Genomic DNA, 12481 nt, shown 5'->3' with positions numbered 1-12481 from the left:
AAATGGCCCATATCCCACCCACTGCAACTTTACATGTTGGAAACTCTCCATATAGAAAAAACTAGTTGGATGTACTTGTATAATGCCTTTTGTCTGGATCCTTGGATAGACCCCTGTGAGTTCACATGTAACGGGATGATACAGAAGGCAGATTGTATAAGCTAGATTGAAGCATTCAGAGCTAGGAGATGAGTCACAAAGAGTAATGTTATTCCTTAAGAAAATGCAAGATTATTTCTAACACTGCTTTCCTGCAGATCTCCCCCACAAAAGGCCAAAGTCATGGCCAAAGAAGAGACCATAGCTAACGTGGGTGGCACTTCAAAGTTAAGTCACTGCTGATGGACAAAGCTCCTACTGGCTTCCCTCATGTTCCCTCAAATAAGCCAGACTTAGAGATGGGCTCCATGGTCTTTCTACAGCATATCCAGCAAAATATCATTAAGTCATCTTAATGGAAGTGTGTCAAATTATTCCCCTTCAGGTAGTTCTGCATGAAAAGACAAACTAGGAGTTATTATCTCTATTGCTAAATGCAAACGCCTTTTAAATGTGCATATTGTTCCTACAGTCCAGCTTCACTGACTGTAGAAGAGTCATGAGCAAGATGTGTGGTTTTTTTCACAATCTTATTCCTGGTAGTCAAACACAGAACAGGCAGGGCAACTTTACTGATGTGTGGTGACTATTGGCTTTGAAAATATTTTTGGTTAAATGTTGGTCCATTATCTAATCTTTTGTGCTTTCTCATCTTGAGGAAGTAGCTGGAGAACAGTCTAAAAAGGGATAGGTATTTGGCATTTGGGAATAATCTTTCCCTCATAAAATGGATTGAATGAGATTATAATGTCTGTTAAAATAAAAAACTACGATATCTGTAGGTCCACTGTACTGATGATATGTCTAGGAGCAACATCATGACACCTCTCTCCCTAACTCCTTTATACATCATCTATCCTCTTAGGCTTAAAAGAAGCACCTTTGAGATCAGAGAACTTACGTATAAATGGTCTCTCATCTCATTGTTCTGATATTTTCACGATCACAGAACTAAACTTGAAACAACTATGTCATTAATGCAATGTTTTTTAACTGCCACCATGTAGAACGTTTAAAATTGGGGGGGGGGGGCGTATATATCTTTCTTATATATAGCAGATTTTAAAGAGAATTCTTGAAAGTAGCTTTGAGGAAAAATCATTAAATTTTGTCGATAAAATTTAGGATTCAGTAAGTCAAGAAGTAGCAATGATTTTCAAACAGTTCTACGTTAATGACCAAGGAAGATCTCTGCCAAGAGCTTCATGATGAATCTTTTGGAATTAAAATGCAAAATAGAATGAGATGAAGAGAAGGTCAAAGAGAGCTTGTGTGAGACCTTATCAGGCAAGACTTTTCATTACTCTCTTCTTGTGTAATCTTTTCTTTGGGTGCAAATGGGTTGTAAAAGTTAATGATTTAAGAACAGCAGAATCCCATGATGAAATCTTGCCCATAGTATTTCAGTATAGTTTGAAAGATTAAGAGCAGGTGATTCATGGACTATGTGTTGAAAGATAGATTCCTTACTATATATTTCCTGATACATTCTATAAGAATTTGTGGATGATGTGCAGGGCTCTATTGGCACTATGGGAAAGATGAAACTGCATGTTATTTTTACCATTAGTCTTTGACTTGATCATCACTAATGAAAAGGAAAAAAAAATGGTGGTGTCTTACTAGCTTGTAAAACTTCCCAAATATACACTTCTTTTGCAATGTACAACTTGAGAATTGTTAAATAAGAACCTGGCTTGAACCATTAATAAGCACCATCTGTTAAACGGCCATATAAGATTTTTACATCCAAAAAGACTCCAGAGAAAGATTGTTTTAATGTTAAATATAATGGGTAGATTTTTTTCACCAAATAACGTTCTCCCACTTTTTAAGATTAAATGTTGTAACTGATTAAAATGTGTGCATTTTCATACATAGAGCCAGACAATACAGTTTTTTAGCAGTGTTTATTTTTGTAAAAAAAAAAAAAAAAAAAAAAGAAACCAATGAATTTGAAAGGAAGTCATCATATCTGTCTTTTGATTGCACACTTTTAAACAAAAATAATACAGAGTGGAGAGTGAAAAAAACCAATTTTTATGTTGCTACTTCAAAATAACACCTAAGTCTATGAATGTTCAAAATGAAAATATATATACCTAGAATGCTAAAATGTCTATTTTACATTATCTACAAAATGTATGTTCTAATCCAGCCACAAATCATAGGGAAATACTTTGATATATGAGGAAAGCTATAAACATAAGAACATTTTGGAGGGAAATAACACACATAAAAGCTCATTAAATAATTACAACAACAAATAAATAGTTTGTTCAGCTTTACTTTTTGATTGCTGCCATGCATATTTTAATTTTTGGTATACTGAGATAAGAGAAAGGTCAGCATGCAAGGCATTTTTTTTAGAATGAATCTGAAAGCAGATACTAGGTGTTGTATTTTTAAGCTGTTGTCAGAAGTTCATAAAACATGATATAGAAGGCAATAGACTTGATAACTGTTCTCATGAAAACACACAACAAAGCATCTTTTTACAAAATAGACTTCAGTGAATATTTATGGCAAATTTTCTTTGCCTCCATGGCTGGAGAAAATGTAAAAGTTTATAGTGTAGGTTTGGAAAGTTTGTGTTATTCCCCATCTTGAGCATTTGGAAAATCACCCAAAAGGTCCACATGCTGAGAATGCCCCTTTTGATTTTGGTCAAAGCAATAAGCATGTAGTGTCAGCTGAGAACATAGCAATGGCAGACTTGTCTTTAAGCAGTCAGAATGGTAAAGCAAATGATTACAGGCGAGTTCAGTTTTGGCATGAGGAGAGGGAGATGAGAGAGGAGAGAATGTCTGACTTCTAACTTGTACTATGTTTGCTGGATTTACTGGCTCTTTTCCTCTCTTTGTGGTGCTGGATGGGTTTTGCTTGAGAGGTTCCCTCAAAGTTGTGGCTGGACTCATTGTGCTGTCTGGTGTATCGCTTGCACTTGCAGGCTGTGACCACAGTTATTTTGTAGGTTCTTATACTTCCATCCTGGCACTGAAGCTGGATCCTCTGGGTGCGAGTTTTGTCATTGACACATCTCCACTCTTGCGAGCTCCGCCTGCTCCAGTACTTGGTTCCATAACCTCCTCCAATCCAGTTGGGGAGCAGTGGCAAAGGGAGGCATTCACCAGCACACACCAGCTCCTTCAGTGGATTGATGCTGGTGCACTGGCCGTCTGAAATGTACTTGGTGGATCTCAGTTCCCGACAGCCAACTTGAACACGATCTGCAGAATGCACAGAATAATAAACACTGAGATTCAGAATGAAGAGATTTCCTTAACCAGTCATTTTTGCATTAACAAGCTATGTTTTGCAGAAGTTAAAGTAGGCTGTAATCTTTACAGAACATCTCTTTACTGTTGTGTCCCCCAACACAAGGGCCTCAAGCGCTGATGGTACCTCTGGGTATTACCACAGCATAAAGAAATCATAATGATATGCACTTCAGCAGTTGTGGTAGAAGAGGCAATTTTATTCTCTATCCTTCTTCTCAAGGACATACCTTTTAGAAGAGAAAAAATGCCCCAAGGGAAGAAATGTTTCCTGCTTGTTCTCAGTCTAGGGAATCTGCTCTGTGATGTTTACAACAATTATGTGGGATCATTAGCAAGGGGGAAAATAGTGCTTTGGAAACTGTTTATACGCTTTTAAATGGATTTCAAATAGTGCGTTTCTTCTCATTCCACAGTTACAGTGCACTGAGTCTCCCATGAGCGCTGCTGCTCTGAACACAGATACTGCAGAAGCGATAACAGCTGGAATTACCAGGGAACGGTGTTCTGCATATAAAGTTTGAATGATTAGCAGTAACGATTTCAGAGTGGTCGTTTTGCCCTCAGGATAACACCATCTTTGTATCTGTAGTAGTCTTTATATTATGTGTAACATAGAGGATCCTGCAAATTCTCTCAGGCAACTGACATAGAATCAACATGCAGAGCTTCTCATATAGGCATGTTTGTACCCGTCTGTATGTGCAGCTCTGCACCCTGCAATAAACACAACTGTTTATTTCAGTAATTACACTTTGAAATAAACGCCCACAGTGCGCTTAATTTTAATAAGCAATCTTCACTGGCTGTGCTCTCCCTCTTTCTGAAGGACAATTACGGCACAGATTCTACACACAATGCAATTAACTAACGCCTTTAAAATAGAAGTAATTACTAGAAACATTTTAGAGTGAATCATAAAAGGCTTTGAAGGTACATCTACATATCACTGCTACAGGCTGCTTCTGTTCCTACTTGGATTTTTGGAAGCAAGTCCTGAACAGAGGCACTGGGTTAAGATTACTTCACCCTGTCCCCTGTGTCTAGGACGGGCAGTCAGAGGGACTGTAAATCTGCAGGCTGATCCGAGGGACTGTTTACAGGGCTGTTTTCCTGCCTGCCTTGCAGAACAGCTTCAAGCTTGCCTTCCTGCAGCTGCACTCAGGAATGTACCTGGAAGCAGCTGGTCACAGATTTGTCTCTCCTTCTGTTTTTATGTCTTTCCTGGCTCGTCTTTCCTCCAGTGACAGCTCATTGACAATGAATACCTACCGGGCTGCTCCAGTAATCTCATAATGATGAGATGTTTCCTGTGCACTTAAACCCCTTAGCGTTCATAGAAGCTGACACACCTGGCTTAGCTGAAAGGTATCGGTGTCACTTTTTGCCTTCACTTTCCAGGGATGAGGCTATTTTTATCGAATTGTTGTGGGTGGGTTGGGGGTGCGTTTCGCTATTTGGATTTCTTTCATTTTAAGGAGGCGGGCAGGGGAGGGAACAGATAAAGTCAGCAGAAGGTTTCCAGATCCCCATGTATCTGACATATATACATAAAACTCAGCAGGAAAAGACTAGCTATAAAAAGGCAAGTTAGAGCAGAGATCGTAGGTAAATTATGAGCTGATTTGTTTACTTTTGCTGGAGGTGTTAAGCAGGTAAGTGCTACAGCAGGAAGTAAAACTAAACGGCGGGAACAAAATTCAGCGTTTTTTATTGCATTTGAAAAGTAGCCCAGACACCTCCCCTGCCCGCAGTGGGAGAGTGAGTTCGGAAAGCGAGGGCTTTGGAAATGCCTCTCACTCCCGTTCCTTTATCTTGCTTCCCTGCTGGATAACCCATAAAACCCGGCGTTCCTGGGTGAACCTCCCTCAGGAAGTAACCTGCCCGAGAGAGCCGGTCCTACAGGACTCGCACGGGGGAGGGAGGCTTGCCTGGGGGCCGCCCGGCGAGGCCGATCGCAGCCGGGAACCAGCAGCATCTTCCCTTGCCCCGGCTTCCCCGAGGCGCCGGTTCCCTGTAGCGCCGGACGCGGGGCGGCGGCGGGGGGGCAAAGCGCGCCGCAGCGGGGCGCCGCGGCTGCGGCCGGGGGGGCTCCGCTCCCGGGGCCGGGCCGGGCCGGGAGGGGCTGCCGCCGGGGCGCCCCTCCCGGCGGAGGGCCGAGGGCTGCGGGACGCGGTGGGAGCGCCGCCGGTAGGATACTCACTGTTACGGTCGGATGCAGTGCTGGTGTAGTGCCTGCCTCCGTTCCTGGCTTGGTTCATCGTGCTATTGCTGCTTGGGCTCGCTGCGGCAGGTTTAACGACGTGTGAATAAAGTATCTCTGTGGCATCGTTCTTGAAAGCCAAGTAGCTTTTCATGAAGATGCAAGCTAGGAGAAAGCCATAGAAGTGAATGGCAGGGAGAAGCATGGTCGGTTCAGCCTCTGTCTGACAGAGCTGGATGAAATCTTTTTCTTCTGCTTCTTCTGGGTAACTCTGAAATTGCTCTTGAAGGTTTCCTTTATATATTCAGAGAGGCTTGGCATTCATTCAGGTGTAAAGTTGTGGATAGCTTCAGAATGAAAACCCACAAAAGGGGTGGGATCCCTACATGAGCCTGCGAAGACCTTTTACCAATAGGAGGGAAGACTGCAGTAAAGGAGGAGTTAGATGCACTAATTCCAGGATTCCTATTTGGGGCTTTTGAGGGTATCAGAAAACTCTTAGGCACCACACAGCAGATGTAGAGGCTGCCGGCTCTCCCCTGCCATTCCGTATGGCCCTGCATGCCTGGCATTTTTGTGTGATGTGACTAACAGTGTCAGTATGAGTCTCTCTTGCTCCTGTTAGGCAAAGTTACGTCCCCTCTTCTCGAATGTGACTTTCAGAAAACTTGCCAGCTCTGTAAGGATGCAAAAGTTTATAGAACTTACAGAAGACTGCTAGTTACACAAATACTGTCTGCAATACACCAAGATCACTTACAAAAAAAATACTGTGAATAATTTAAAGCTGCCTCTAGATGCTTTAAATTATGCAGCTTTGATCAACAAGGAGCACTGCTAGAGAAACTACTTGTTTTAGGGGAATATTCTCTCCCTGGTGTGCAGAGTTACAAGTATGTATTTCTGTATCACCACACATAAAAAGTATCTCCTCTAGGCTCCTTAGTACAAACATCCATATTCATAGCCTCTCACTATGCTCATTCACCAAACTAGTCTTTTTTAGTTTTGTACATTGCCTAGAGCATTCTTCTATTTTCAATGTATTATTTCATGTGATAAAGAAAACAAAGAGGAAAGAGTAATCCTTATTTTTTCATACTATTTTACTATGTCACACACTTAATTGATTTTACATAAAATTACATTGCCCAAATCCAAATGCTAGTGTAAATTGAGATGCTTTCGGTAGGGCAATGCTTGGCTGTATCATGGTGAATGCTCTATAGATTTTCATTATAAATAAAACAACAGTGATCAACACTGAAATCTATAGTGTTCTAATTAAAAGGAAACCTTTTTCTTGGGAAAAAGCACAACCATGCAGGAGGCCATATTATGTAAAGGTTAGACTCTAATCTCACTTACACTCCTTGTAACTGAGTTGAAATCTATAGTCATCCTGGATTTTATTTGCTGTAACAACGGAAGCAGAAGTGGAACACAGGTCAGTTACCTCTACTGTCAGGGTCAAAATCTCAGTCATTCAGAGAAGACAACTTTGTTTCATCCTAGTCACAAGCAGTCATTTGTCTGTATCAGCAACACTTTCCTCTTGCATCACTAAGAAAGTTACCCTGGATTTCAGCAGCAGTAAGGACAGATCCACAGTAAGTGCCAAATTGATAGCCTTTGCTTAAAAGACACAGGAAAAACAGGAGTGTTGCAAGGTGACGTGAGTTTTACTGGCAGAGCTGTGCGTGGGGAAGTTGAGTTGATTGCCTGCATCTATTATGACTAGCCCAACCCAGTTCTGGAATAACAAGAATGTTGCAAGGCAGAGTGAGATCTTACAGCAATGTATGGAGGAGTGGGATCACTGCTAACCCCAGACAAGCTCCAAGTTCCACTCTCATAGAACATCTTTAACCACAAAAGCAAAGATGTTCATTTTACCTTCCTTTTAAAAATAAGTAGAAAGTTTCCTTAAGCAAATTATCACAGATGATATGTACATTACAGATCATTAATATTTGAGCATTATTTTTCTTCAACAGCAGCTAACCAAAGGTCTACTTTGTTGATGTTCAAGTCCTACTTCATTTTTTCTCATATTCACAGATCATACAGATCTTCACACATCTCACCTTCCCTGCAGGATAGTCTCTGTGGTGAACTGAGCCAATATAATTAAAAGCATGGAACCCATTTTCCAGTTATCCACAGTACCTGTGGATACCAGTCAGGGGACCTCTTCCCAGTAGAAAGATTTTCCCACATTAGACAAGACTTGTGAAAGTCAGAAGTTTTCTTTGAAATAAGGCATATAATCTTCTCACAGGAAAAGTGAGTGGGACCTTGGAGTAGCTATAGGACTGGGTCTGCAAGGAGCTTGCTAAGCCTCAACCTCTTCAGCTTTCAATGAAAGCTAAAAGTCATCCTTTCAAATTTGGACTATTTGAAACCATTACGTTTGTCACATACTTCTTTTGGTCTTCTCACTTAGAGAAGGAAGACCTCAAGACAAGCCTCTTACAGCCTTTGTAAAGGAAAAGTTTGCCCCTGAATTTGCCACAGGAAAGATAATTTGGATTACCTCATTTTTCTGTGCACTAGACACAGAGTAGACATTATTTTAATTTCATTTGTATTGTGCGCTTGTTACAAATACTGTACAACCATTTCATGATTTCAGTTCCTTGGTCAGTACTGTCAGCCTCCATGCTTTGAAAGGTAAGCAGGCTTTTGAGGAGTTTGTCAGTTAATTTGATTTATACTTTCGTTTGTCAAACCTAGAGCATGCGGACTTTTACCTTTTCTGAGTCTTTCTGAGAGAGATTAGAAGTCGCGTGAGGGGAAGGGTTGCTGGTCAGTCAAATTTGGTTATTCTTCCTGAGCGAACTTCATAATCAAAAAGTGTTTCTTGATGCTTAGCTCAAAACGGGTTCCTAGACTTAAAATATTTTTTGCTATCATTAGTTAGATGATTGTGATAAGTTCTCAAAGATGAAGGCTATAAGTTACTTGCGTAGCCTCCAAAATAGACTTATACAACATACAGTCTGTCCTTATTCTAGTCAGATTCGATGGTTTGTGTAGAACATTGCTCTGTGCTTAATCTGTAATATTGGCCATAAGGAATATATTACACAAGGTCTTTGAAGTCTGTACTGGCTTCCTTTTTGCCTCTGGGCATAACTTGGGATGTTCTGATTGATCTATAAAACCCTATATGCTTTGAGTCCTAGGCAATAAATTCTCTCTCCTTTATCTTCCATTATGATGCTTAAGATCAGCCAGGGCATATTGACTATACCTGAGTGTCTGGAGAGGTTGAATGCTCAGCATGAAAGGCCCAGGAGACTGGATTTCACTGCTCCTACGGATCCACGAGAACTCCTTTCTGTTGCTTGGCATGGTGTAAAGGCCATTGTTTAGTCAGATCCTTGAAAGATGACTGTGAGGAAGGTTCAGGGAAGAAACCCGTTAACCAGATTAATTTAAATGTTTGTACATTTACCCGGGTATAAAAAGTGCTACATTTAACTACACACTTTTTTCAGCTTAACTGCTTCTTGTATCTTAACAGCCTTGCTTCTGAATGAACCTAAACATAGTGGTAAAGCCATCCATCACTCTTCAGAGAGAATGGTATCCAGAGTTATCCACACCTTAAATCTTTCTTTCTTCATTTTCTGTGATGGAAAAACTACATTTCTCTCCATAGACACAGAATAATACAAGGCATATGTTCTGTAAAGATCCCAAAAGAGAACTGCCTTCTTCATGGTCATTTATAAGTCTGTCAGGATCCCATCCTCCATGTTTCTTAGACACTATAATGATGTCCAAAGGGCAAAGTTTTGTGTGGAGTGCACACACCTGTCTAGCAGCACAAAACAGCCACAGGGAATAGAAGAGTATGCACTGACAAGTACAAATGACTGCCAGAGAGCCTTGTCTTTGCAAACCACATGATCACTGAACATGCACAAAATAAGAAGGAATTCCCAATTTTTCATAAAACTTGGCCTGCCCAGTTTTAAAAATGACAGGGAAAGGCCAGAATTAGAATGAAGGCTGCATGGAAAGAAAGGTTCAAAATTCATTTTTATATTTTTATTGTTAGTCCCAAAGAGAAGACCATTAGAGCATTGCACTTCTGACTTGTTTCCAAAGGCAGATACTTTAAGTACAGGCTCAGATAAATGACTGCAAAAAAAGAAACTGACATTTATTACTTTGCACCTTAAAACAGAAATGACTGTCAGGCTATTTTCTGTTAAGCAATAAGCATATTAGTAATGTACTTCAAAGCTGCATGAAATGTGATTTGGAGCATGATAAGAGAACTTGTCTGAAAGTGAGGTAAAATGGTAATAAATGCAACTGTTGAGAACTTGTAAGCTGTTGTGCAACAAGTTAGCATAGTTTTAAAGCTCATACAGATAACATGTTAGAGAACCAAGATACTGTCCCCACCCCCCGCAAATTCTCAAACCAGATTTTTTGAATACTGAGGTTTTTCTGTACTAAGTGGTACTTTTTAATTTTCTCAGTAAATTACATTTGAGAGATTCAATGGAAAACATAACATATATTCTCATTAATAAGAATGACTAATTAGTTCTGATTTATGTCTTCTTCATCTCCCTAAGATTTCTTATTACAATTTTATTTTTTTCTACTTGCTCTTATACATAATGTAGACAGAATAATTTAGGTCAGGCTGTGGCTTCAAAGGAGGCAATTTATCACTTTTATCAAAAAAGATGTTAAATAGACTGAAAAGGGGGAAATATTTACATTTATTTTGAAATTCTAGGAACATTTACAGTAGAGTGAAGAACTGGCTGCACTAATTATAATTGCCACATCTTCTTGAACATTTGCAGTAAGATTTTAAGACCAGATGGAAGACAATGTGGCTTATTATCATCCAAAACTCATTTTATGATTTCTGCGTATATTGAAGAAGAAAGAAAACCAAAACGGGGTTTTACAAATGAAAAAATATGAGAATAACAGCATGTTTATTTGGGGTAACATTTTTGGAAGTTCTTAGGTGACACTGAAATCTAATACTTCTATTTGAAAGAGATTTAGGGCAATAAAGCAGGATTTTTTAATATACATAGACACTGAAGTCAACTGGACTTCGGTATCTACATACTTTCTAAAACGTTGCCCTAAGGAGTGAAAGTCCTATTGATTTTCAGTGAGCCAGTTGCTTAAATGCTTTTGAAAATTTTACCCTCAGGTTAAAATTCTGAAACTCCTACTCAATGTTAAGCAGGCAAAGTCCCATCAACATGCCCCAGTTGCAAATAAAATGGAAACTGAGTAAAGGTTTTGAAGTCTGACTTGTTTCTTTACATGTAATTAACTGAACTCTTAATATATCACTATGTTTCAGTAAACTGCTTTGTGTTTCTAATTATGTGGTCTGAAATGATTACAGTGTATTTAAAAAATGCACACTCTACAACAAACCAGCTAAGAAAATCTGGCATAGTGTCAGGATTTCCTAGGCAAACACTTGCCAAACCTGTTGTTAGATCCAAAGTTGTAATTTAAAAACAAGCCTACAAGGTATCTGGAAGAAGATCCCTCTTTCCTTCCTTCTACCCCGTCTCCCACTCCCTTACAAGGAAATCGTTTTACCTTATCAAAACAAAACAGTTACTGACATTTGTCTTCTGGTAAGAAACCTATCCCTGCTACGTTCAGGTTTTAGATTTGGCTAGTGCATATTCTTGTCAAGGAAAAAAAGTTACCTTCACCAAGAATGTTAGTGTCCAAATTCTTCAATCAGATAAACATGCACAACTCCCTACTGAAATTAAGGAAGTACCTGAGGGCAAAACCTGGCCCCAAATTAGAATTTTAATAATTGTAATACTGTGTAATCTTTTCCCTGCCAAGAGACAGAAATGGCCCATCCTGCACAACAAATTCACAGACTTACCACACACTTGGTATCAGGGTTTCACTTATAACCTGTGAATCAGAATATAATTGAACAAAGTGTATACAGCTTATTTTATTAAAATTAATCGGTCCAATATTATGGTGCATTTGTAAAGTACTGAAAATCTCTTGTTTGCACATGGATATGCTATAATCCAGCAAATGTTTCCACATTATCACCCCAAACAGAGTTTTAAACACTGGGAACCTTAATTAAAATGGAGATCTGTCTCTTTCTCAAAGGATCTATAAGAATATCTTCATGGGTTGCTTTTTACTCAGCTACTGATATTTCCTTCCTACCTGAAGTTAGTTTCAGTTGCCTAGTTCTCTTTTAAGTCCCAAACCATTTCATGCAATCAATGAATGAGTCAGGCTGAATGAAATTAAGACACAGAACCAAGTATCATCTGCCTACGCAGACGCTACAGCCCATTCCAGACTTCCTTTCCAGCAATTGTAATTACCTTGAATTCACATGTAAAAGAAAATGTAACAGAAGGAGCTGATAGATCCCTGCCAATTGAAGATCTCCTCACTGGAATGCTCTAGGATCTCTTTTAAGACAAAAAAATTACTAAACTAAAGCTTAGTAAAACTGACTACAGTACAGCCTTAACTAATAAAGTGGCAAAATGCACACCAAGAGTCAAGTTTCCAAAATCCTAGGGCTAAGGGCTTAACAGTTTTTTAGGCATTTTTACAGTGAGAACATTTTGTTGTTGCTGCTGACTCATGTACACAAATATAATCTATAGAAACACATGCACGCTCAGTTTGGCTAAGAATGTGAAAAATGCTATTGCCATAAAACTGAGAGGTGGGAATAAATATTTTGTACATTCCACCCATTCTCCAGGTTGTATATAAAATTTAGTATCAAAACACTTCAAGGAAGAACAAAGAATGGAAATTCTTTGCCGCAGTAGGTGTCAAGATTTCAAAATCTTTTCTTCGAGTCAGAAAAAATTCCTCACATTCTGAGACTCCT

At 39.4% G+C, this 12481-nt stretch overlaps 1 protein-coding gene across 3 annotated transcripts in view; it reads right to left on the bottom strand.

Annotated features, from left to right (window-relative positions):
* Positions 1 to 2057: 2057 nt before the first annotated feature.
* SOSTDC1 (sclerostin domain containing 1) overlaps positions 2058 to 12481 on the bottom strand; it is a 36276-nt gene continuing 25852 nt past the window's right edge. For 2 of the 3 annotated variants that reach the window (XM_052801003.1, XM_052801011.1), the window contains exons 3-4: positions 5581 to 5745; positions 2058 to 3329 (exon numbers count right to left, since the gene is read on the bottom strand). In XM_052801003.1, the coding sequence (XP_052656963.1) occupies positions 2914 to 3329; positions 5581 to 5734 (570 nt within the window). In that variant the 5' untranslated portion in view covers positions 5735 to 5745 and the 3' untranslated portion in view covers positions 2058 to 2913. Of the gene's footprint in view, positions 3330 to 5580; positions 6056 to 12481 lie in introns of those variants that run through there. The other variant, XM_052800993.1, reaches the window with a different exon arrangement.

The sequence above is a fragment of the Harpia harpyja genome, chromosome 1, assembly GCF_026419915.1.
Source record: "Harpia harpyja isolate bHarHar1 chromosome 1, bHarHar1 primary haplotype, whole genome shotgun sequence".
Taxonomy (NCBI): Eukaryota; Metazoa; Chordata; class Aves; order Accipitriformes; family Accipitridae; genus Harpia; species Harpia harpyja.
The sequence above is the reverse complement of the archived record's forward strand: the minus strand, read 5'-3'. Positions and strand labels throughout refer to the sequence as shown.